The following is a 26,346-nucleotide window of genomic DNA, read 5'->3' as shown; positions in this document are numbered from 1 at the left end:
AGATAGATAGATAGATAGATAGATAGATAGATAGATAGATAGATAGATAGATAGATAGATAGATAGATAGATAGATAGATAGATAGATAGATAGATAGATAGATAGATAGATAGATAGATAGATAGATAGATAGATAGATAGGCCGCAAAAAGCGTGGTACTCATATGACATGCAAACCAATGCGCGAGATGGTTCTGAGAGACAGACTACCGGGTGACGCTGCCTTATTTATGTCCCCGGTGTCATACATGACGTTTTTGATTGTGCTTTTAGCACCGCCTCTGGCGGTCTGGAGGGGCGAAATTGAACCGAGACAGCTAGGCTGACGTGCTAACCACTATCATATTGTCCTTCCACTTCTCCAATACACTATATGATATATCAACACCTGTCAATATGCAGTTGTACACCCCTGCAAACTGCAGTTTAGTTAGTGCACTCCAAACTGATCAGTTAACTTTGCAAAGGTAGAACGTTTAATCAGTGCTTCGATTAACTCTACAAGCTTTATCAAACGTCTAATGTCCCTATAACGCAGTGATTTGAATTAACTAGCTCATTGCGATACTACAGTTTGGCAAAGACATGATCGCATGGATGCTACCAAATGAAAACAAAAACAGTGTGAACAAGAGAACAGGTGTTCAGTCGATGCACACCTAAAAACAAAGCAACGCTACGGTGGTGATCAAGTATTTGCAACCTGAACAGTGTGACATCCTCTGACGTTTTCTATATCTGTGCAAACTTTAATGAATGATCAAGAGGCGGCTAAAGAGCTATCCTCGCAGGCTAGGTCACTCCATCTTCGGATGCTAAATAAAAAAAAAATTAGCTGTAGCAACGAGAAAAAAAATCTCTCACCAGTTTGCACGATGCTCCCACACTTGATCGCTGCGATCACATAATAGTCCTTTCTGGTCGGTCCAGATAAACGCTGACACCGTATTTAAGAGATAAAAAGAAAGAAAGAAAAAAAGCCCAGTTAGCCTAGCTGCAGCGAACAGTACAGCAAACACCAGTGGCACCTTTGGTTGTGTTCTACAGAACACTTCCGCACAGTAGGGGCAAAGTACGGAAGGTGAATAGGACCATCCGCGCAACGGACAGGCAGCATACAACAATCTTCCCAATAATTGTGGAGAAAAATTTGTGGTTGTTAACTTATTATTTGTGACTTTTTTAAGTTTATTTAGGTGGCAGAAGCATGGCGTGTGAGTGGTTAGTACGTCTGCCTTACTGTTCTGAATTCCAGTTTTAATCTCAGGCTTGCTCTCTCATGATCACAACTTCAAGGCTTAATTACACAATTATGCACAAGCATGTATGTTTGGTTCTTTGAAGCCCATGTGTCCATAGGTGAGTGTGACTGTATTTATTGCGCTTTCCTCTAGAATGAAATTCTGTAAACAATAATATCAAAGTATACAGTAAGTTTGAACGTTTTCTTTTTACACCGCATATTAAACGATTTTTAAGAAAATCTAAAAAAAAAAGCAACTCTCCCCCCAAAAAATCAATAGAGAGAAGTATCAAAATAAGTAACAATGCATTTCTTTCAAAGTCTATAATAAATAACTCAGTAAGGTATTGTGGCATAAAAATGTGTGTCGTTATTAGTTAGTCTCCAAGTACTGTACTTGTGTATAACATCTACAAAAAATACATGAAAATCTGAAAGATATTTGGACATGTTTGTGTTGGTAAAATTTGCCAGAATAATTAACAAGCATAAGATTGAGCACACAAGGACAATGTGTAAAATGTTTAATCATATACATCTTGTAAACAAATGACATTTTCACACGCACAGGACAACTTAAAGTCTTTGAACCGGAATTCCTAACTACATGACATGCCCAAAAATTTTAAATACATTTCAAGCATAAATATGCTCCTTTCAATCTAGCCTCTATTGTATGAAAATATATTTTTTTGATAGCAACATTCCCATTGTTCCAAATAACCTCTGAAAATAAAAATTTACTGCATTCCAACCCGATAATCAGATAACCTCGGACTATTGGAATTTGGGGATTTTTTTTTTTTTTTTTTTTTTTTTTTTTTTTACCAAAAATAGAGAAGTTCTAGAAAAATAACAAATAAACATTAGCAACAAACTCCGCCGAGGGAATTTGTGACGTAGGATGTCGGGCGTGTCTTTCCACCCTTAGCTGAAAGTCTAAAAATAGCCCAATGGGGAAAATGGCAGAGGTGAAGGTGCCCATAACTCGTCAAATAGAGAGCGAAACAAGTCGGGAGAGCGGATCTCTTCCGGTCAGCGTGCACCTTCGAGACGTGGAAGATTCTTGCATTTACGACCGACACGGAACGTCCTTTCCGTTCAAGAGTTTGTATCAAGACCGGAAGTCGATCATTATTTTTGTGCGGGTAGGGAGCAAGTATTTGTACTCGGTCAATTTGGCAGGAGTGGTTAAATAAGTATTCCAAAGTAGCGTAAAGCGATTTGGAGGCATCTTCTGAGATATCCCAGTTATCTTGTACTTTGACGGAAACAGTGAACTGGACATTAGAAATTCACATAACAATATACATTTTTTTGTAAACACTGCCTTGTAAGTTTGGATTTTAACTTCTCACAAAAATCTCCCTGCAGAATTTCTTGTGTTACAGCTGCAAAGAATATGTGGATGATCTGAGCAAAATACCCAAAGATGTTCTGGAGGTGAGTCCTGACTCACAAATACTGTATTACCATTATTACTACTAATGGCAACAATAATAATTATTAAACATTTAGCTTTTTTTCTTACATGCTGTTATCAACATACACCAAACGTGTTTGATTATAAGTAATCCACACATATTCGTTTTGATGTAAATAACAATATACAGTGCACATGTTGACTGATTCGCTGAGTCGTGGCGTCTCTTGTATGAAAAGTTCAGGGGGCACTAGAGTGGGCACAAGCAGCAAAACCTACTAAATAAATTCTATTTCAATTCAAGAACAAAATCCTTTTATTATTCATGACTTTACAAATTCTGAATCAAAGTTTTAAAAGATTTCAAATGAAAGTATCTCTCACCAGAGCTGTTCATTTCTTGAATAGAAAGGTTGCACTTTGATCTTGCGTCTGAGCAAACTTGTCAAAAACCCATTTGTCGAGTTCATTCATCCATTTGTCAAATAAGCCATCCCTGAATTCATTTTCAACGGACAGCATACAGTCGCTAGTGCATTTCGTCTCTGCTGGCCCATTGTGCTTCTTGACAATCTTTTGATCATTTTTAGTGTTGAAAAGTATTTTTCTGACTCACTTGTTGTCAATTGAGTTGTGATGATAACTTTGAGCAGTGTCGAGTATGCAACTCTGACAGTACAGCTGTTTTTAATTGCACATTCAAATTCAGCGCATGGAAATGATTTGCTGAATTTACTGAAAAGAGTGCTGTCCATGAGCTGTGCTGCTCTAAGGTGATCACTTTTGCAAAATCTCTCCTGCACTTAAACAAACCACCAAACCCCATTCATAACTGCTGCAATTTGTTTTCTATGTATCCTTGCCTCTCTCCCTTGACCAATGTCATCCACGTTTTCTCTCAGCCGAGTCGATCTTTGAATCACATTGTAGTCCATGTAGTGTCCGGCGATTATCTAATCACACATGCAGATAGCCACGTTCCTGTTGAGCCGTTCGGAGTTGAAGGTGCGGATTTTGTTCTTTCCTGCTTCAATTTCTTGGGGCAAACGTTCAATATCTAATATTTGCCAAAGCAGCAAGGTGCTAAATTTTGTCTTTATTAAAGTACTGTATCTACATCATTCATACTGATGTGTTGCTATAAGTTAGGGCCTACTGGAATAAAGTATAACTGCACATTCACTATTGTAGGTGGCAGTAGTGAGTCACTTTTTTTTGTTAAAGTTTAGGTAACTTGCTGCACTTCAAATCTTTGGTAATACATACCATAAACACAAAGCTATGTTAAAGTTAATATTTGTTGTAAGCTAATGTATTTATATTATTTTTTCTTTAATTTGGATAAGAATGCAATCTAAAGCAGATGTGTACTCATAGCATTTTCATAGACAAATAATACTGTGCTTTGTTGCAGCGAAGAGTTGGGGGAGCACAAAATGTTTTCTTGGGGGTGTTGGAGACAAGAGAAAATAATAGCAAAACTGCAAAAAAAAAAAAAGATAGTATTAGCTAATAATAAAAAGTGCATTCAACAAGAATCGATGCAACTCTGCTAATCTGTTGGCCTTAAACCTGTTTTTATTTATTTTATCCTTTTTTTTTTTTGCTGCAGGATGCCAAGGTCAGTCTAGTTGTCATTGGTCAGTCTGCTCATCATCACATACAGGTAAGAACTTCTCTTTTTTTTAAGTCACATTAATGTAGCATCCAATAAGGTTTTGATGCCTCGTCCAGCCTTTCTGCTCGCTGACAGGATACACTCATGAGATCTATGTGGACCCTGAGAGGATCATTTATCATAAGTTCGGCATGAATCGAGAAGAGAAGTTTACAGTTTCAGGTAAAGTCAGTAAATGCAAATTAATGTCACAATGCCGTGAATGAGGACTTTTTTTTTCCATTTGTGTGTAAAGCCCAACCGAGTCCACACGTGAAGTCTGGTGTCTTTATGGGACAAATGAGAAGTATATGGAGAGCCATGACGAGTCCTGCATTCGACTTTCAGGGTGATCTTCATCAGCAAGGAGGTGCTATCATTGCTGGACCAGGTCAGACTTTGTCTCTCTAGATGGCCTTCTGTGACTGTTTTACACTAAAAAAACGTTTACAAATATTTTGCTCTAAAAGCAACATCATCTTATAAACATAATGATTTACTTTACACCGTTTAAAGATTACCACCATTTTTAATGAAGTACTTAAAACTGTGCTTCATGATTCAAATGAAATTAACAGTGCATAAATTAATATTTAAAAAATGGCAGTTTAATTGCTAAAACCAGGAGCGTCAAACTCCTTTTGGCTCAGGGCCCGCATGGAATAAAATCTATCCTCAAGTGACCGGACAGGTAAAATCATGCTATATATCGTTAAAACATTAGCAGTAGCACAACAAAGCTAGATGCTAATGTAAATGTGAATGCAGCACTTTCTGTCACTGAAGCGATCAGCAAGTTATTTGGCAGAAGCTTGACAACTGGTCATTTCGTCATGTAAGTTGCAGTGCTGATTTTCGCGTTGTTTGTACAACTAAGAATTTTTGCGTATTGTGAGCAGAATTAAACCAACGCCATATATTTGATACTCCTAGCTAAAAGCAAACATTTATCAAGGTTATATACGATGTATTGACCTCAAATATTAAATGCAACTTAACTGCACTAGGGCAGTGATCCTTTTGCATTTAAGCTTTTTGAGACTTGAAAATCGCCGCTGTAGCTCATTCATGCTCAAAGGTCCAACTCTTTGCAGGCTCTCGAGTGCATTTCTCCCATTTTGACATGAACCATCTGGACCACATGCCCATTAACTGGCTGCTGCAGCTTGCCGGAGTTCAACACACTGTTAACTTTAGCCAAAAGCCAAAGGTCATTCATGTGTAACCTGCTGGTATGCCCAAAACGGTCACATTTGTTTCAACTTTGCAAGTCGGAAGTGCTGTAAACCATTTGGGGAATAATTACAAGTGCTGTAAACCCACCTTGGCTGTCAAAGAACCAAATAAGTCTTACATGTTTTTGTGTGAGATTCAAGAGCATTCACTGTTAAACAATATAGTGTTACCCAGCTATATCAACATCCAGCAGTTGCAATCTGCAATATAATGTATGCTTTATGAAATGTTTCTGTCATGTAAATGATCAGTTTATAACAACATGTTTTTATACTATACTTATGATAACGCTCTTGCATGTCGGAATTGAAAGCCATAGTTGTCGAAGCACCTCTCAGCTGTGTACTTAGCCTAAAGAGAATAAGTAAAAAGCACAGTCTGTATAAGGAGCTGCTGTCGACCCCTGCTCTCACCCGGAGACTGTCACAAACTCGCCACGTCACAAAGCCTCACCTCTTGAAGGCACACATCTTATTCCTGGATTCAGCATATTATGTTGTGCAGCGCCGCCGTAACAACGCATGCTTCTCCACTCTGCTGCATCACCTGGAGGGTCATACTGTGCTTGCACGGAGCTACCAATTCTCAAGATTTTAAAAATAAATAGAGTTTTCGAAACAGGTTACGTTCTTTTTTCCTGTTTGGTGCTTTCTAAACTGGCGGACCAGATTTTTCAAGTCCTGCATTAGGTTTGCGGACGGCGTGCCCGCCACGCAGCGCATCGGATACGCAGCATGTGGAATGGCTTTCCTTCATTAACATGGCTATGTCGTACGCAGTGGAGTGGAGACTCAGTAAGGTATACGCAGAATGTTGAATCCAGGGTTAACACACCCACACTACTTATATGTGAAGTTTACATATTTTATACTTTGTGCTCAAATACATATGATGTGTTTAAAAGTACTGTAATAAGTCTAAATGTTTTTAAAGTGTGTGGGAGGAATGCAATTATTTTAAAAGAGTTCATACGGTGTTCCATATCATAGATATTCACATATAATGGATTTTGAACGTTTCCCCTAAAATGAATGGCAGTTCACTGTACAGTGCAAAAGTCAGAGGCCACAATTGAATTTGTTTTAGCAAAGTCATAATAAACAGTGCCTCTGTAATGAATGAAAGAAATCCTTCCACTTCGGTGCCCCATATTTTCTCCAACTTCTGTCCATCACTTGCCCCTAGAGTCATCACTTAACTAATTGCACCATACAATTTACCATGTTAACGACAGACACAAATGTACATATATATTCGCAATGGAATCACTGTTTGTGCCTGAATGTTCATCAAGAACAGTTAACACAGCACACAAGGGTTTCCATTGCTCACTTGCATAGCAGTGTGTGTGTGTATTTTGATGAGTTTGTGATATGCTGTACTATAAATATTGTTCATTTCAAAGAGCTCATTTGTGATATTGTTTGATTAAATAAAAGATAGTTTCCATTTGTTTACAACATTTTATTCATAAAATAAAAACATCCATCTGTTTTCCTTCACTTTCCTTGTCTGTTCGAGCTGGAGCACAGCCAAGCCTACTTTGGGGCAAGAGGCAGCACTAGTCGCCTGTCTCGTCGGGACAACCGACCATTCACTCGCATCAATAGGCTGTGGAGAGTCGTCATGCATGTTTGTGAGAGGAAACCAGAGAAAACTCACACAGCCGTGAAGTGACTCCATACCAACTCAACACAACTCAAGTCCAACGCAGATCCTTTTAACTGTAGCTGACACATTAAACATGATGTTGAAAAACAACAAATTCCATCTTACATAAAAAGGACAGTAAGTCTGTTATCAAAATGTGCACGATAGGTACACATAACAAAATGCTTCTGTTGGACTGACCAGCACACGGACCACAATACGCAGAGATTTAGCTGCTCCGTGAACTGTGGTATTTCTCTGTTAAATGTCATCTTTCTGCCATTACTTGATCTGCTTTGCTACCCAAGCCACATCCATCCAACACTGACTTTTCACTGGTTATTTCTGAACGTTACATAGATTTGGAGGGTTGGAATGAATTGGGGGTCAATTTTCACTTTTTTTTTTTTTTTTTAATTGTGTTTTCTTGTTTTGTTTTGTGGAGTGACGGTTTGGGTTTGTTGCCCCGTTTTCCATACACTGAATTTTTGCTAGCATCTTTCGGAAAATGTCTAGGGTTGTTTTAATAATTTCCTAGTGCTTTTCCATGGACATAATTCATATGTCAATTTTGCCAATACAGTATGCCTTGATTGCCATTATTGATTTTGTCAATACTGTCTGGTTCCAGTCCTCCCAAAGAGCGAGGTGGCATTACACTACATTAAATAAGCAAGCTGTATAAACAACAACAACTTCCATCCATCTTCTGGTCGGATTGGTGATGGTTATTATTTTTGTTTTGGTTTTGCTTTCTGTTTTTTTGGGTGGGAGGTGACTCGGTGATCGACTCCAAAACCCTGATCGCGTAACGCCGAAATATTTATTCTATTTCCTCAAACGCTGCAACTAAAGGTAGCGAACTAATTATTAGATACATATATATTAACGTCGTAGAACAAATTAGGTTGCAAATGTAGCGCGGTGGGCCTTGTTGATTTTCAAGTAATGGACCAATATTCGACTTTGTCTCCACGCATCGCATATGGCATGGCAGATGACGTCACCACCTTTGCATGGTCAGGGACATGGGCAGGCTTTTATTCGAGCAGCAGGATCATTTCTCACACGCCGTGCAGGTTCGCCTACTGCACAACACAACACGCTACGTCACACGCAGGGGATTCTTGCAGCCCCTGTCTCGTTTGCACGTCACCGCCGCCCTACTCAAGAGAGGGGGGGGGGGGGGGTTCGGAGCACGGTTGACATTTTGGTGCACCGCGAACTTGCAGATCTAGCTGAAGGCGAGGGCGTGCAGGAGTCGAGCAATCCTGATCATGCCTGCCGCGCTGCAGCCCTGAAGGCGACATGAAGCGCAAGAGCGAGAGAAGGCGAGTAGAGTCGAGGAGGAAGAAGTGCTGCGCAGCACAGCACGGCTCAGAGGCGGAGCCAAACTCGGATATTTATGTTGAGATTTCAGGTAAGGGTGATGAACCCCGCTCAACTTTACACAGAGTTGAGACATCGCGTTGACACAAAAAGGCCCTTTTGATTGGACATGTCGTGATTGTTATCTTTTAATGTCCGTCCGTTCCGTCACTAGTTAGACACTGTGCATCTTGCGAATGGGAATTGAAATAAACACCCACATTTATCATTGCCATATTCGGATTAACTAGTTCTTCCACAGTTGTTTTCGCAGTGGTCGAATTGTGACGTTTAACAACAAGACGTCCTTCATCCGTTTTGACCCTAGACATCAAATATACGTAGACCTAACGTTGGCGCGGGTTCGTCCATCATTGTCGCCGCCATTTTGGATGTGGAACGTCATTAGCGACCGCCTTCGTTTGGAGATGTGAAATTCTTTTTTCACACAAACCCCGACCCCGTGGGATTACAACGAAACAATTACTTTAAATCGCACATCAGAACTGTAGCACTTACGTACTGCCGCTTTAGGATTTGATTTACAGCTACAATATCAAGACAATGCCAGGCCCAATATCAAATTTTGGACCAAAATAAGTCTAATTATTAAATAGAAGGAATCTGCTGACTCTGACTAAGGTTCAAGACCAGATCTCCTGGACAAAAACGTGTGGTGTCCTTGGGAAAGACACCAATACCTTTAAAATCCGTTTCAACAGGCCCAGCAGGTTTCAACCTTAACCCAGACCCAAAACGGTCCCACGAGTGCATTGAGGACACCGTGACACAGTGGGTGTGCTTCATATCAGTGTTTATGGAAGTACACGGCGGTGTTGAAATTGTGGTCATACCGGGGCTAGATAATTTTCGATTTGTTAAATTTAAAGAGGAAACTACGGAGAAGAAGGGACGAGTTTTTGGTTGCGGCATATTGTGCAGTGCCAACAATGTCATGGAGGGAGTGAGAGAGCGAATACACCTTGCTTTTCCTCCATTGAGTCGTCTTTGCCTCTTTCGTTATTGTTGTTTCGAATTTTCCAACCTGCTCCCGCCTTTTTGAGTGCAGAATTGTGTCATTTTTCACGTTCAAGTCAGATTAATGCAACCTGTCTGTTCAGATCAAAGTCGCATGTAAAAATCAGATATGGATCGGATTCAGGACCATGTACGCTAAAGGCCCAAATCACGTTATAAATGATCAGATACAGTATGTGTCATTCACACTGCCTTTTAAAGATCAGATACAAGTCGCATAAGGGCAAAAAAATCTAAATTGGGTTGCTCCAGTCTGTATCGTGAATGAAGCCTCACAATGTTCATGTGATTACTGTGATGGGTCAAACATAGAGGACACATTTTGTGTGCATGTCACAAACATTAGTAGAGTCTTGTAATTGTTTCTTTTACTTAAACACATTTGATGCAGTTTTACTACGCATTGTTATTATTAGGTGATTATTTTGTGTGAGCTCTCCAACAAGCTAAATTGCCCCATTGACGACATAATAAAGCGCTGAGCAGAAAAATACACATCACATGGCGCTTTCCGTTATTTCAGGGGCGTACACATTTACATCAGGATAATGGTGAGGTATCGTTGCTGTTTATGCAAGAGTCCCAAAAATACTGTGTGTCTGAAAGGCTGAAACAGGCAATCATTTTTTGCATTTGATCATTTGTAGCTCCGTGTAGTTCAGGCAAGTGACTTATGTGATCTATGGGAGGGCTGACACATCCAATATGGCGTACACCCTGACTTATCGCAGCACGGACTCAAGCTGCTCAAGTCTGGGTCTAGGCATAAGTAAAGTCGCTAGAGTGCCTGTGATTGGGCGCGGATGCAACATAGTGGCCGCCTTGCAAAAGTTCCCGTAGCCTATCGCGTGTCAGAAGAAGAGAACTTTAAACTAAAATGGGAGGGATTTGTGGCAGCATTCGCCAATTGCGTCAAGTATTGATTCTTTTTTGGCCAATGTCCTTTCGGGGTGCCTGAGGGGGTAGTACCAGGGGCGACCTCACTTTTAGCATAGTGCGCACTTTTTCTCATGAAACTCACTCACCCCGTTTACCAATAGGATACATTAAGGACGTTAACGTTGGACTTATAAGACTTTTTAAGAACGTGGGGACGTTATTGCAAGATTGTTCTACATTTTTTAAAACTAGAATCAAGTTTTACGTGAGAATGTGCACGTTCTTGTGAGGAGAAATCAAGGTTGGCCACGTTCAAAACAGCTCAGGTCAAGATGACTGCGGACGATGTGTCGTCACGATACGTAGAAATCCTGGAGGGTAAGAATGCAGCAGAAATGTATTTATATTAAAAAAAAAAGACGCATGTAAAATCTGTGGAAGTGTACTCTGCAGACGTGAGCGAGTATGCACGTTTAAGGAAATACTGTAACTTCTTCGTGTGCTCTTTGTAGATCAATTGTATTTCGCCATCCTTCAACAAAAAATCAAAAGCACGTCAAAACGACACTGCTTCTGCATAGATGAGGAGCTGGCATATGAGAAGTAAGTCAACGGTTTCATCCTATTGAACTTTTACCCCTGCACTTTAATACTGTGTGTCTCAAGAGTGCTAAAGGCCAATTTAAATGGGCGCATCCCATTCTTTTTCTTAAATAACATGCATTACAACTTTTAAGTGCTTTTTTAAAGTTTGTATTTTTGTATGGACTAATTAAAAATAATGTAATTTATGAAATGTGTTATCTAAATTAAATATATTTCACGTGATTGTATCGGAGTTTTCCCTCAAGATTGTGTTAAAAAATTTGATGATTTTGTTTGTAAATTCCGAGAAAACTTAATTGTTGCATAATACACTTGTCACTTATTATCAGAATTTGTTTTTTTTTATTTCAAAATGTATTATATAATTTGGACATTTTGGGCTTTCATACATATATTTCACGTGATTGTATCGGACATTTCCTCAAGATTGTGTTAAAAAAAAAATTCACATTTGATTATTTTGTTTGTAAATTCCGAGAAAACTTAATTGTTGCATAATACACTTGTCACTTATTATCAGAATTTTTTTTTTTTATTTCAAAATGTATTATATAATTTGGACATTTTGGGCTTTCATACATATATTTCACGTGATTGTATCGGACATTTCCTCAAGACTGTGTTAAAAAAAAATCACATTTGATTATTTTGTTTGTAAAATCTGAGAAAACTTAATTGTTCGCATAATACACTTGTCAGTTATTATCAAAAATTTTTATTTCAAAATGTATTATTTAATTTGGACATTTTGGGCTTTCATACATCTATACCTCATATGAGTAAAGGTGGGTTGGGGGGAATAACATTTTAGACTGGGAAAAAACGTTATTTCCACCATCTGTCGTGGTTATCACTCAGGATCATCTGCCGTGTCAGCCCTCCCGTAATTGGGCCTTTAACATCTCTAATCAAATTGAGGATAGTGGGGGCTGGGCCAAAAGTCCAACTGTAGGTGTGCAGGAAAATAAGTGTCACGCAAGCATTTATCAAAATGATCGTAGTCATTCAATTGCTTTTAATCTTGTTTTCTTGCAGCTTCTATGCAGACTTTGGCCCCCTCAACCTGGCCATGTTTTATCGCTTCTCTTGCAAGCTGACAAAGAAGCTTAAGGTAATTAGGACATGTGAGACAAACACTGGAAATGGTCTCTTAAATACTAAACAGAGAAACCTTTCAGGTCCAGCAGTTTTTCGCATAAAAAAAAATAAAATAGAATTACTGGGTGGAACTTCAGCTGTAATGTAATGTAGAACATTTTTATTTGATACTAAATGTTTTAAGTTATGCTGTTTTTTTAGTTTCTTGTTTCACAAAAGTAACATGAGTGCAAATTGCTATCTACCTATCAAAATACCCTACAATTAATTTTCAAACAGTCCAGGCTGTACATCGCCACTCTGTGTACCTTTTGGCCATGAGGTTAACCTTAGGAAATGAGGAAAACAGGGAGACCCTCTCCCTAAGTTCATTTTTGTTCATGAGCTCTGTGATATATTTATATCACTGTGATATAAAATGCATGACTGCCCCCACTCCAGCACATAATAGAAAAAAACTTCCTTTCCTCAAGTCCCATTTGCTCCACAAGTTCAAATAAAGCCGCAATGCTAAAAGAAATTATGGTTATTCCGAAGGGTTTATGTCACATTAATTGTACAATTAGAATGTCAGGTAAACAGATGGCCTCGTATGTCATTAAAGGGCCTAGCATATGGTATATTTCCACTTTCCATTGTTAAATATGCATATAAATGACATTCGACACATTGGTGATCTGATTTCTTAGAGTGTTTCTAATTTCTTATTTTATGGTACCGATATTTCTAACCAAGAAGTAAAACACCTTGTTTGCAAAGACCACATCTCTTACCATTTATGACGTCGTTCCATGTTGGCCAGGCACGAAACATGCATCCATCCATCATCTTGACCGCTAATACTCACGAGACTCGCGGCTGATGGAGATGCAGCGTGAATAACGGGGCCAAGAACTAGTGTTTTACCGACATTAAAATGCAAAAACGGCATCAATACACTCTCACTACGGTCACCCGTTCTTCTTATCAAATCAATCCCCGAGGGACCGCAGTATTCATAACAATAGTTCCGACTGCAGGAGAATTATTTACTTCTGACGTTGATTGTTCGGCTGTGTGCTCCCAAACACGTTTTCAGTATTTTCTACAGTAAAACGTAGGTAATAAATGAAACGTTTATTTGGTCGACTATGCAAAATCTCTGCTCCTTAGCTCTGGAACCAAAACCAAACTAAAAGATGTGGATAAGGTTGGTGTGTATTTGCTCTTGTATGTGGAGTGTTGGGAAGGAGTGTATGGGCGGGCACGAAATGCATCTGTCGTCATGAGTTTTCTTCAACTCATATTTATGTGCTTGGGCATGGCTGGTGTTAGAGCACAGAATAAGCAAAGAATGCAAATAAATGCATCGATGAAGGAAAATAACACTTTGGGGGTGTTTAGGGTGAAAAATCAACATTGGAACATGGTTAAAAGCAACAAAAAGTTGACTTTTCACGATAGGGCTCCTTTAATAATATGTCTCTGCACAGTCTGTTAAACATTCAAAGAAGAAGATTGTATTTTATACCTGTGGAGACCAGAAGAAACAAGCCAATGCGGCCTACCTGATTGGCTCATATGCAGTAAGTAGGAACGATGCATATCCATTGTGTAATAACTATTCAACTACTTATTGTATGTACATATTGTGTCTGGCTGTGTGTGTAGGTAATGTTCCTTAACATGATGCCAGAAGAGGCCTACAGTCTGTTGTTGTCAAAGAACCAGACATATATTCCATTCAGGTAAAATTGGTGGTTAAATTTGTTCTGTCTTTGACCGATATAATCATGATAGTGTTCTATAAAATTTGGTGCTACAACTTGAACGAAAAATTAGTTGTGATTTTTTTTTTTTTTTTTTTTGTCCAGACATCAACAATAAAATTAGAAATTTACATGTACATTTAATGTATGTATTATATCAAATACTTGGTTAAATAATTATAGTTACAGTGCATTTTTATGAAAGCATTTAAATATGAGCATGTTGATGTATTTAATTATTAAAACAAACTATTTTGCATCAATATTTTAACATTCTTCTTACATCAATTGGCCCACATGTCCAGTTTAGAAATCAGATGTGGCATTTGCTTACCAAAGCTTGCTGAATTTGGAGTAATCAGGTGGTCCTAATATTGTGGCTGGCCAGGCCACAATCTACATGTAGTGCCGGGGTTCTTGCAAATGGCTGGTAAATTACTCCGCTTATCCCTATCTGTTATATGCCCCCCCCAAAAACAAAAAACAAAAAAAAACGGAAGGTCTCAAAAACTTTGTCATCACTCTACCACCAAAGACACCGATGCCGGGGACGTATAGAGACGGAAGTTGTTTCTGATGGGACAGATATTGGTGAAACTACTGCCCCCTAGCGGCTTGGCTTGCTCGTAGATGAATAAAGGCACACTGCTGATTCCTGTATCAGTGATTTTCCCCCCCCAAAAAACAAAGCATCTTAATGAATTTTTTTTGTTCCCACCCTGGTTACGTGTAGATAAGACCTGGGAGTTCAGTACAGTGTGACTTAACATTACAGAAATGAAATCAACTTTGAGTCAGAAAGTAAAATGAGAAGTTGAAATCATGCTCAAAACTTGTGCTTTTAGAGATGCTTCGTTTGGAACCTGCATGTATAATCTGAACATCTTGGACTGCCTGCGTGCAGTCCACAAGGTATGTCTCTATTCGGTCCATAATTGCAAAGTCACGCTCCATCTAATGAAATCATCCTCTGGCAGGCCCTGCAGTACGGCTGGCTTGACTTCTCCGACTTTGACGTGGAGGAATACGAGCACTACGAGAGGGCAGAAAACGGCGATTTGAACTGGATCATTCCGGGAAAGTTCCTCGCGTTTAGCGGGCCTCATCCCAAAAGCAAAATCGAGAACGGCAAGTTTAGTCCTGCGTGCGACGCCTCTCCGACCATGTTAAATATAGCACCTTGCACTCATGTTTCTTGTTTCTAACTTCAGGCTACCCTCTGCATGCACCTGAGGCCTACATCCCTTATTTTAGGAAACACAACATTACCAGTGTCATCCGGCTCAACAAAAAGATGTATGATGCCAGGCGTTTCACAGACTCGGGCTTTGAGCACCATGACCTGTTTTTTGTGGACGGGAGCACGCCCAATGATGCCATCGTCAGAAAGTTTCTCAACATCTGTGAGAACGCAGAGGGGGCTATTGCTGTCCACTGCAAAGGTATGACCGCAAGCCGGTCTGAATAAACAACGGGGAATGAACCAAGTCCTCACCTCAACTCTATGGCTTTATTTCAGCTGGTCTGGGGCGAACTGGCACTCTGATTGGCTGTTATATGATGAAGCATTACTGCATGACAGCGGCCGAGGTTATTGCATGGATTCGGATCTGCCGACCGGGGTCCATCATCGGGCCTCAGCAGAACTTTGTTGAAGAGTAGGTGCAGGAGTTAAATAATATATTAAATGATGATATTTCTTTTGGAAGGAGTACAAAATAATATATCTGTACCTCCCTCTGTTATAAGCACAAGTTTTTATGTTCGGAAATGTATGACCCTCGGTGTAGTCGGGTATTTTTTCTGCGTGATTAAAGGGATGCCATGTAATTTTTCGCATTCGCCTTTGGGAGATTTAGAGGCATTACAGTAAACGCAGCACCTCCTGCTGTCCGGAGAACAGACATGGGGACCTCCAAAGGAGTGCTACCCCCATGTAATATTGATTACTAGACCTACAATTAAATTGAAAACACTGTTGGCTGTTAAGAACACATTAATTTCAATCACTGCTACTCAAATCCACATAATGCGGTTTTATTCAATTACAAGCATGCCAATCTGCTTGCTGGCTGTAGTTTTACCAAATATTGTCCAATCAAAAACAACTTCTGTCTCTTAGCTCTTTCAGTGCCATGGACAAGAATTTTCATCATGTAAAATGCTAAGGTTGTCTGCTTGTTGTTTTTTTTGTTTGTTTTGTTTTATTTTAATGAATGAATGGATAGATGACACTCGTGGCCAGCGCTTCCCTTAACGTCAACGGCGTCTGTGTCTTTGCCAGGAAATAAAGTTGCGTGATGAGGTCCGTGAAATAATTTGGGTTGTTAATAAAAAATATATGTTTGTGTTAACTTCATTTTATTTTAAAATACATTTTGAATGCATTCATGGCTTTTCAATAAAGTAATCACTTTAATATAGTTTTAAAAATGTAATAATTTTGTTATTTGTCAAAAAATTCCATGTGATCCACGTCATCGTCAAATGGCTCGATTATTCAGTCACTAAACATTTGGCAGCAAACTGTTTGCGGGAAATTGACCCATTTTGCGTGCAATTGTTTTAATTGTGATTATTGTGATGATCTTATGTGTTGTGATGTTTTCTTTCAGAAAGCAGAACAGTCTATGGGCAGAGGGAGATCTTTTCCGGGAGAGGTTGCAAAACGAAAGGAAGAATGGAAAACTGGCAGTGACCAGAATCCTCTCTGGAGTTGATGACATAACCATTAACGGCAGCAACAAGAACAGAGCATCCTCGAAAGGAGAGATGGAACTGGTTTGTTTTTGTTATTAATTCCCAATGAATACGCCGCTCGGTATAATATGTGAGTTATTTTCTGCTGGCCAATCCACAGTATAATGACGACGAGGACCGGAACGGCCTGACACAGGGTGACAAACTGCGAGCCTTGAAGAGCAAGAGGCAGGCCAGATCCTCAAGCTCATTATCGTAAGTACTTGTACACCTCCACTCTCATCCAGTGCCACCTCAGTCAACTAAAACGTGATTATTGTTCAGTCAAAAATGTGATTTCCCCCATGAAAAGAGCGATGTTGTCACATTGATCATGTGACAGCAATTGGACGAGCGCCCCAAGTCAATATTTATTAGATTTGTGGCATTCCGCCTTATAATGCTGTTGCAGATCAGATTTGCTTCTTTTGGGTAAAGAGCCGATGGATCTCGGAGGATCGTATGTCAGTCTATATTTTCTATTAGTCGTGATCGATAATATGTCAGGCAAGGATAGAGTCAAAAATGTAAAGGAAGGCATTTGTGTTGTGCAGCTGTGTGGAAAGCAGGCCAAATGAATACAGAGGGTTTTTTTTAAGTCTTTTGTTTACTCGGTCAGCCAGTAGAGGCACGGAGAATGTAATTAACTCATTTTGAAAAGAAATGCGTTTGAATCAAGTAGTTGAGGTAGTTAGTGTCTTGACACGTTTACATTGATTTTGAGATTACAGCCTTGCGATTGGCTGGGGTGCCCCATCTCACCTAAAGTCAGTTGGGAAAGGTTTCAGCTCACCCAGCCATTTAATGAAGACAAGTGTGATAAAAAAAATCAATCCATGGATCGACATTACACTCTGGGTAATCATGCATGTCAAGACACAATCGCGATTCTTCAAATACTCGACTGAGAGCTAGTGTCGCCAAATTGAAATGACAAGGGCAGAAAAATAATTGACAATAATCCTGGCAACTCTCAGATAACATGCAGTGGTGTCTGCAAAAAGCAAATGCGTGATATCGGAGCACTTCACAGGTGCTTTGAATGGATGCTATGACAACACTTCTTGAATTCCATGTGGACATGTCAAGGCACAAATTGTCTTTTCGGTAATATGTCCTAAACGCAATGCTCTTTGATTCCGGCGTATATTTGACCCAGCTGCTATTTATGCGTGGGCGCTGAATCGGACTCTTCCTTGTTTATCAACTAATGGCTAGGTCCCATTTTGGCCACGATTGCCCCTAAATTTAGTGTGGTTGACTGGCCCGTGCCAATCTTCCCATGTGGCTCTGTTGTCCCTGTGCCAGGCAGGTGGTAGTGCTCTGCTGCGGCCTCACAGGTGTGTTCTGGCCAATGCGTTGCCTGTCGTTTAAAAGATAACTGAGGCAGAGTGGTGGTGGTGTGGACAGGAATTAAATGGATGTGAGGTTTGAAGGAGGTAAGAGCATGTCACTTCCCGTTGTTTTTTAGTTAAAAAAATAGATAAAAAAGCTCAATACTCTTCCTGTGAAATTGGATGGCTGATTTAACCCCCCCCCCCTCCCCCTTTAGCTTTGCTGCGACATGGATATGTAATAAGTACAGTAGATGCACTATGTTTACCCTTGCCTCTCATGGACTTGCTCTTATGCTGTATTTGCTCACGGCTATCCATTGGTCAGCAGCATAACAGACAAATGTTCAGTGCTCACATTCCATTAATCAATGGTCTCTGTGAACAAAAGCAATTAGTAAAGGGAGCGCCCCCTCCCTTTAACAAAAAAAAAAAGGCTTGTTCGATTATCTCAACCGTTGAAACGAGATTCTCCCTGATTCTCACTTTACTATAGTGGATTTTGGTTCCCAGATCCACATTGAAGCTATGGTTACAGTTTGATCTCACTGATAGTCAATTTTGATTTGTACACTTTTTTTCCTTATATGTGACGTGGATTTGATTTTTATCCACATCACGTGGACAGTAAGATTTTGATGCATTCCATTCACATTAGAAGTTGTATTTCTTTTTAATTTGTGTTCATGGCTCCATCAAATCTGGAGTTGATGAAATAACCATTAACGGCAGCATTTGGGCGTCATGCCCTGCAATGTCATTGCAGATGAGAATCAAATTAAAGAAATCCTCAAAATGACCATCTATCATTTATTTGGCTCTCTGTATGTCACTGGAATACAGTAGTATATTGTGGCTGCATCACACCAAGCATAGTGTCCTCTTATTTATTGTGGTTAATGGGGTGGCACCCCCCCACCCGGGCGCAAAAAGTGAAATCCGTGAAGTAGGTGAAAAGTGTGTATACTTTATACATTTAAGACAAATATTACTGCAGTACACATATTTACTTAAAGCTTAAAATCTTACAATGTTAACAGTAATTTTACTCTCATCCCTTCTCCTTTTCCATGCCTTGTCTAAAGTCTGGGTGGGGGGTGAAGTTGTACCCGTGAATTAACAGCACCCTGACGTCAAACTAAGGTGAAACCTGTAGCAGACCAACCACGATAACAAGCAGTTTACACTTGAAACTCCAATTACTTTTTTTACTTTTTTATTACAAAAGTTAAACCAAAGCCAAGCCAACCCTAACCCGCGATTGCATGTGAACTTCAGTCAGAGTGGGGATGGAAGACTAAAGTACTGTTCTCAACTGACTTGGCCAGGCAACCTGTCAGTCAGCTCACTGGCTCACTCCTACAAGACACGTGGTTGTCACCCGGCGCGACCATCGACCAATGAGGAAAGGAGTTGTAATACACTCCTCATTCGTCGACGGTCGCGCCGGGGCCCAATCGTGAAAAGAGTGTAAACTGCCCATGAGCTGATTGAAGGATTGCCTGGCAAGTCAGACAGTCAACAATTCCAAGACTCAAGACCTGTTCACCTAATTAGTGGAACTGGCGTTGAGATTTTTTTTTTTTTTTTTCCCCCCTGAATTTCCAGTGGGTGCTGCTCATTGTGTTGTAAGGGATCGTATTTGTGAGGGTCTTCACACCACCTCCTGCTTGGGCTGAAAATATGAGAATGCATCTTTTTTGCATGGCAAATATTCAGTACGAAAAATAAAGTGAGGGAAAAAAAACAATATGCAAGACGTTTTTCCTGAGGTAAGTCGTAATAGCTAAAATTGTTTTCCTCATAACTCATTGATGTCCAAATACTCCTTTTGTACACATGAGCGACAGTCAATGTTGCATTAGGATCGAATAGCCTTCTCCCAAGGGCACATTGAGGCAGGGTGGAGTTCTTGTGCTTTTGGCCTAGTAGTTTATCAGCGTTGCTGTCCAACCATCTAACACTCAGCCGAGCCCTCCCCATCTGGCTTCACTGTTTAACACTGAAGAGCATGACAATTTTCACTGCAAACAATGTAAAAGCACTTTTTCTGCCTCCCCCCCCCCCCACCCCCACCCCCATGCATGGCATCGGGCACAACATCCTAGGACGTGCACGCTCATACATGCCTTGTAGATGTCTTCAATCTGTCTTTGTGTCTAATGTTCACTAAATGTTGGGCGGAGTTCACATGGCCTTACTGCCTGTTTTTGTTTTTTTTGTTTTTTTTTGGGGTTGTGACTGAATCAATCCAAACATAACGTCAATAGACACTAAATTGGGAAAACATTCCGCATCAAAACGTTTACCGTTTTGAAAAAGGTTGTACTTGATGTGTTCACAATGTAAACAACACCTGTAAAATAGTGCGATATTTTGACATTTGTACTTATCTTATACATATGCATATTAGATTTATTGCCATACTAAAATAGAGAATGCAAAGGGAAACATTTCCAAAGTGACTGACTCAGTGTTGTCAATGATATGCCTCCATATAATGATCTTCGAATTTGGTTAGGCACAGGTGAGTCTAACCTTAAAAAAAGCATCTTTTGAGTTTGGTGAATATGCAGTCAAGGCATAATATCTAAAGAGAATCGCAATTGTTTTATTGATCCAGTCTCATTGTAAAAGCAGAGCATCGTAGACCATGTGTTTCGCCCAATTGTCTCCTGTCTCCTTCCTTTTTTTATTCCCTCCTTTTTTTGTTTGCTCTTGATGAATTTGTCCTCCTTCTAGATGGCTGGTAGCCATGCTGCTCTCCTCCCTGTGTAGCCTTGCCCTGTGGTGGATTGTGTATGGCTTCCCTTCTTCCATCCTGCATTACTGTATAGACGAATTAGGATTTCTATGAGTTCCACCGGCCCGTGAACCCCCTCAAAAAATGTGCTGTCCCTACATTCCGGATCAATCGCTGAGAATGCTGTAAGTGAGCCCCCTCTTTATCTCCCGAGCCAAATCATACACACAGTCGCGGGAAAAATTATGACAATACTGTACATTATTTCTTCAATGTCCTCTTTGGTTTTTTGTCTGGTAAAACTAGAAGTGTGTATTTTGTGACTGACAGGAAAGAAAGCCTGGAATGCTTAAAAGGAATGTTTCGTTTGGCCATAGCCACTGTAGTAAATTTCGGACCATAAGCAGCTATTTTCCCCCTATGTTTTCGACCCTGACACTTTTAATTGGATGCATTTTATTTATTGGTTTCTGCCGTAGCGCTTCCAGCAGTCAATGCGGTCACTCGGTCGCTTCAGATCTGACCAATGAAATTATCCCAACATGTCACAGTGGACCATTGAAATTGTGCAATTCCGCCCTCCCACTGAATATTAATCAGCTATTCGCGTCGCACATGTGAGGCAGAAGCCAGGTGACAAACAGGAAAAGAGAAGCATTAATACAGAGGAGAACACGGCCGTGTGTTTGGGAATTGAGTAAAAATAAGCAAGTTGACTAGAATGTTGTGAGCATAGGGTCAAGGACTGTTGGAATCTCTTGAGTATGATCCCAGTTTCAAATCGCTAGCAAATGTGCCTCGTGTGACCACAAGAGCGAGTTGCGTTCCAGAAGCTGATTAACTATAACTGGGGAAAAAAAAGCATTTAATGGTTTTTAAAGTAACTGTTTTTCAGAAATTCCTCTGTAAGAGCACCTTTGAAAATTTTCCATTTAATAACATGGAGACATGTCGCAATGAATATGAAGTGGCCAATATATGTACAAATGGGTTGTATTTGGCCCCTCCAGACCCTTCATAGGACTGCTGTAACTGCTTGAAGCATGATTTTGTTTCTAATCTCACCAAGCTATGATAAGTCAACTTGCTTAGCCGTGGCCACCTCTATATTCATGTCAATTTTGTGTTTTCACAGGCAAGAAGAGAATAAGATTCACACAAGGTCAGCATCGCAGTCTCTGAAGTAAGTTTAGTTATATATCCCTGTCACACATACTACCCGATCAATTGACTTAGAGTGAAACATGTTAGCAATGACCCCGTTCCTCTGCAGCAGAGCCGTCCTTCAGGCCAGCGTACAAAGCTGTAAAACTGGCGTCAATTCAATGGCGCTGACAGACCACTCCGACACCAGGAAAAGAACCAGAATCTCACTCCCCGCCAGTGGAGTAGCATGCAGGTACAGTAGATGGTAGCCATATAAAGACACACCCCTACCATTTATCACAGCTTGGTTTGGTCCAGCGGGGTACAAAGTCCATTCAAATTGCACTCCATACCACCAAGTGTAATGTCAAAGCTTAAAATGTTGTCAGCAAGGCAATCCAGAGGCTATAGCCACTCATGGAGCCCGACCTAAAGGTGTGCCCTTTCTCTGCCAGCTCTGTATGTCGCAGCCCACTGGTCGGCTCCCTTGGCAACTTGCATGTTGCGTGCAGCGACAGGGAACCAGTGTGTTGTGAGCCATGTGGCGGCCATAGAGATGTGGCCACCATGTGCACTTCTGTCAACTTAAACATGGCGCAATTGCAGGCAAGCTCCCCTCAGACCCACCTGAAGACTAAAGCCTGGTTCACATGTCAGCATTTGAAATTGCTTGTCAGACTTCTAGACACTGAGAGATCCCTCCCCGAACACACGCAAAGAAAAAAAGACCGACCGTTTGACTGGATTTTGACTGATCTTGCGATGCTCACAGGATATTGTGTTCTATTGCTATAAAAGTTTTGAACTTTTTAGGCATTAGTATACAGCTACGGTTTGTCAAAGTTTGCATTTCTGTTGGGCGAAAAAAAAAAGCTTGCAAAGTCATACATGCCAAGCATAACTTTGACTATATTACTATTTTTGCTTCTGTTACATCTCAAACATGTAGATAACGCTTTTCCTTCTACAAAATAACAACTCTACAAAAAAGGCTTTTAATAGCAAGATGTTTTATTTGCGGCAACACAAAACTATCTCATTTAACTGTCACATTTTTAACTTTATTGTACATATACGATTGAGATGCATCCGGCCTGAGACTGACGCCTCCGAGGAGGCTGTTGTTGCCTGGGCGGCTATTGCTTTATGCTTTTTTAGCTACTTTTTTCGTCATCCTAGGCTCTTTTGAATCCTTCATGGAAGTTTGTGTTATGAAATTCATTTTTGTTTGTTTAGCAGTTTTCTCCCATTTTCTGTTTTGTCATCATTCTTCAAAGCTTGCTAGCCACTCCTTCTTCCTGTTAATTCTCGTCTTTGTATTTGCTGTGATGAACTCTGCTGATCGTTTATAAAATGCACTTCTGCCACCCAGTGGCTGTTTTTATGGTTTTAAAACCGGTATAGATTCAAAGAGATTTTATTGTCACGTGTACCACAGAAGCCTTGGGCTTCGGATTGGAGATGCATCAGAAACCAGAGATGATGCTCGTGCAAAAAAATAGACCCCGTGTTTATATGGGATCAGAGTAAACAAACATGGTGGACGGAGGAGGCAATGACAATATTTTTTGGTTTGGTTTTAGCAGGGGGGGAAAACTACATTAAAAGAAAAGGCATTGGTTGAAGGTGTGGGGACAGCATGAACACGGACTTGTGATTTTTGAATTCTCTTCCTGCTTCCTTACCGCCTGGTTTCGTCACATCCCGATTGGCTGCATGTCAGTGTTGGCCGGCTTGTACAATTACGTTGCTTTGCCATACAGATCCAACTTCGAGCACTTCATATCAAAAGGAAGATGTACTATGTACAATCTCACCTTGCAGCCTTTCATGACAGTCATCTACAAATGCTTGTCGGGACCTAAGCCTTCTGTTATCAATAGAAATAATAGCTAGCCCATTGAGAGCCACTTATCCCAAGCTGCAAAATTTTTCCAAAGAATTCTCTTAAGTTTGTTTTTGTATCCCTCTGTAAGCAGCCATTGGGTTCAGACATCCTATTGAGTGATCAAGAGAATACCACGCATGGCAGGAATCGTTGCATCCTTAGGATTGTCAGGAGGGTGGGATCAGAGCTAAATTCGGCCTAATTATTCTGTCATGTGAACCAGACTTTACCTGAGACAGACACACACACACAATGCATTTCCTTTAGATAATCTCTCTTCAACTAACTCAAATCAGGGCTCTTGACTTCAGCCAATTTCGGAACCCAGGTTCCCTAATTTTCTGCTTACAAAATCTGACATTGGAAAATGTATGGTTTTGCTTTTTTTTTCTTCTTCTTCCTTTTGCAATGTACTGTATATAAAGAATTGTTTTCACAAAACAGGTTGCTTTGATCTGCTTGTAGTGATGTCACTTGTTGGCAAATTGTTACTTGGCTTTCATTCTTAAAAAATACCTAGTGTGCTCAGAAGGAAAAATAGATGTGGTTTGTTGCAAATGTGCATCCAAATGTCTTTTTTTATTTTGCTGGTTGTATTAAAGCAAACCTGCAATAGCACATGGAAACCGTTTGTCCAGATAACATGCGCTCAGCCGTACTTGTCTGCGAGGGTCGGAGACATGACATCGTGACATTGACAATGGGCGCGGATGCCAATCTCTTTTCCTGATCAGAGTCAGTTTTGCAAATTTGCTTTGTTAATATTGATGGATTAAAGAATTTTTCAATCAGATTCATCAGAATCTCAGCCAAAAAAATCAATGTGAGAGACTGCTGGCAAAGATGGCTAGTCAACGGCGCTGCATCGCGCAGGCTGTGCCGAATTTTGCTTTCATGGTTTGGATGCAGTTTTTCCTTGGTAAACCATACACAGCACTGCATTATATTGTCCCTTCTGGGCACCACAGGGATGCTTTCACCAACTGGAAACTTGATTATCATGTGTACAAGCTATTATAGTACCACCACATGGGGTCATGTGGTCACCAAGGTTCAATATTCTTGAATGTAACAGCAGCAGCATAAAGATGTTTATGATCTTTAAAGTATCGTAAAAGTTTCCAGGAAAATATTTCAATACGGTAAATGTGTTGTGACCGGTCGTATTGATGACCTGAACTCATCCGATATACTAGAAACCGTAAATAAGTGACAGCTTCTCGGGTGTAAAGGCCTGATTAGTTTAAAAGTTCTCAATGAACTGCGCTTAAAAGTACCAATACTTTTAATTTACCAGTCTTGTGTAATGACGGGCGCACCAGTATAAAAAAATCGAGAGCCCTGCTAGTTGTAGCTGGGTTTTGGCAGCAGTTGGACGATACTAGACAGTGTCTACTAGAATTAAAAAAAAAAAAATAAAAAAATCCCAAAATGCACTTAAAGGTGAGCTGCTGCCACATACAAACCAACATGAGAGATTTCCTGCTTATCATTCACGGCTGCCTTTACTCTACCTCTTTTCGATGGCACTGCTTGCATGTCCTCAATAACGAGTTGTTGGGAGTACAACTGGCTGTAGCTTCCCTAGTTCCTTCTGCCCATCGTTGTCACTACTCCACGTAATCCTGTTCCTGCTCCTCTATGGCATTCATCTCGTTTTCCCTGCTTTTCTGTATCGCTCCACAGAGGCGCCGCTTCCAGAGGACTTAAAGCTCGCCGTGCTTTGCAATCTGAGCGATTTTCTAAGCTGTGGTATCTATATCCTACTGTCTCGCTCACACAATACTTTTGTCTATATAACATGAAACAGGCAAATGTTTATCTCAAGTGTTTCCCTTCATCTAATGATTTTCCTGTTGTCCTTCAGTCACTCCATACCTAAAGCAAGAGCTCCTTTTCTCCGGTGAGCCTGTGGATGGGGAAAACCTGAAGTCAAACTATTTTACGAACATTTTACAACCATCTGGGTACAGCTTGTTTTTTTTCCAGAAATGTTTAAAAAAAAAAAAAAGTATTCCTTCAAGTTTGTTTTTCGTCAACACATGGTCCTAATCATTTACTGTTTGTTAGTCCTCATTGAAGGAACTGTAGCTCCAGCTAACTTTAATCATTGTTTTTAAGTTGCCTGAATGTCTATGCCCAATATCGTGCACACTTATCGCAATATTATGCACTTAAGATGTTGTATTTCATGTGTAAATATTTACTGATTTGGAAAATGTGTAAATATTTTGTATCAATATTTTAAATCAAGCGTCTTACTAGGATGTATCCACTATATGAACCAATTTGAGATATATGCTGTATAATCATGTTTTAAGTAAAAAAACAAAAAAAACCTGCATTCTCCTGTCATTTATGGACCTACATAAACAGATTTTTATTATATGCAACTGTATGACTTGCTATGTCAAGTAAGTGTGACCATTTTTGCCCAGAGTTTTTTGTGTGGGTGGTGGAGGGGGCAAACCCAAGTCAAACACATCACCTACATCTTATATAGTGTGTCCATATGGTTATGGTAGTTGGAGAGTAGGGGATAAAAAAAA

At 40.1% G+C, this 26,346-nt stretch overlaps 3 protein-coding genes across 15 annotated transcripts in view; 2 read left to right on the top strand and 1 right to left on the bottom strand.

Annotated features, from left to right (window-relative positions):
• Positions 1–1,018, bottom strand: part of fbxl17 (F-box and leucine-rich repeat protein 17) — a 228,036-nt gene extending 227,018 nt beyond the window's left edge. Inside the window, exon 1 of the mRNA XM_088426701.1 lies at positions 866–1,018. The gene's annotated coding sequence lies outside the window, so the exon portion shown is untranslated. The remainder of the gene's footprint in view (positions 1–865) is intronic.
• Positions 1,019–2,206: 1,188 nt separating this feature from the next.
• Positions 2,207–7,009, top strand: prxl2c (peroxiredoxin like 2C). Its single transcript, XM_088426703.1, has 6 exons — positions 2,207–2,392; positions 2,619–2,687; positions 4,280–4,333; positions 4,402–4,507; positions 4,581–4,715; positions 5,419–7,009. Exons 1-6 carry the CDS (start codon positions 2,207–2,209, stop codon positions 5,547–5,549), a joined length of 681 nt encoding a protein of 226 aa, XP_088282829.1. The 3' UTR covers positions 5,550–7,009.
• A 1,271-nt stretch (positions 7,010–8,280) lies between these two features.
• cdc14b (cell division cycle 14B) lies at positions 8,281–26,129 on the top strand. 13 transcript variants are annotated; one of them, XR_015866960.1, is made up of 17 exons: positions 8,463–8,630; positions 11,008–11,098; positions 12,137–12,212; positions 13,672–13,764; positions 13,850–13,926; positions 14,793–14,859; positions 14,925–15,075; positions 15,159–15,389; positions 15,467–15,605; positions 16,563–16,728; positions 16,808–16,902; positions 17,995–18,125; positions 20,763–20,948; positions 21,899–21,946; positions 22,037–22,162; positions 22,365–22,515; positions 25,665–26,129. XR_015866960.1 is itself a non-coding variant. In XM_088425380.1 (16 exons), the coding sequence occupies exons 1-15, from the start codon at positions 8,519–8,521 to the stop codon at positions 25,505–25,507; spliced, it is 1,644 nt and encodes a 547-aa protein (XP_088281506.1). In that variant the 5' UTR covers positions 8,463–8,518; the 3' UTR covers positions 25,508–25,549; positions 25,665–26,129. The 13 variants fall into 13 exon arrangements, 9 of the variants coding, with proteins under 9 accessions (XP_088281557.1, XP_088281506.1, XP_088281498.1 ...); XR_015866958.1 differs by lacking the exon at positions 17,995–18,125 and having other exon boundaries at positions 22,040–22,162; XR_015866955.1 differs by lacking the exon at positions 17,995–18,125.
• The last annotated feature ends 217 nt before the right edge of the window (positions 26,130–26,346 follow it).

This window comes from Hippichthys cyanospilos, chromosome 1 (genome assembly GCF_059441005.1).
Source record: "Hippichthys cyanospilos isolate Australia breed blue-spotted pipefish chromosome 1, RoL_Hcya_1.0, whole genome shotgun sequence".
Classification (NCBI taxonomy): Eukaryota; Metazoa; Chordata; class Actinopteri; order Syngnathiformes; family Syngnathidae; genus Hippichthys; species Hippichthys cyanospilos.
This window is presented reverse-complemented; position numbering and strand designations above follow the sequence as displayed.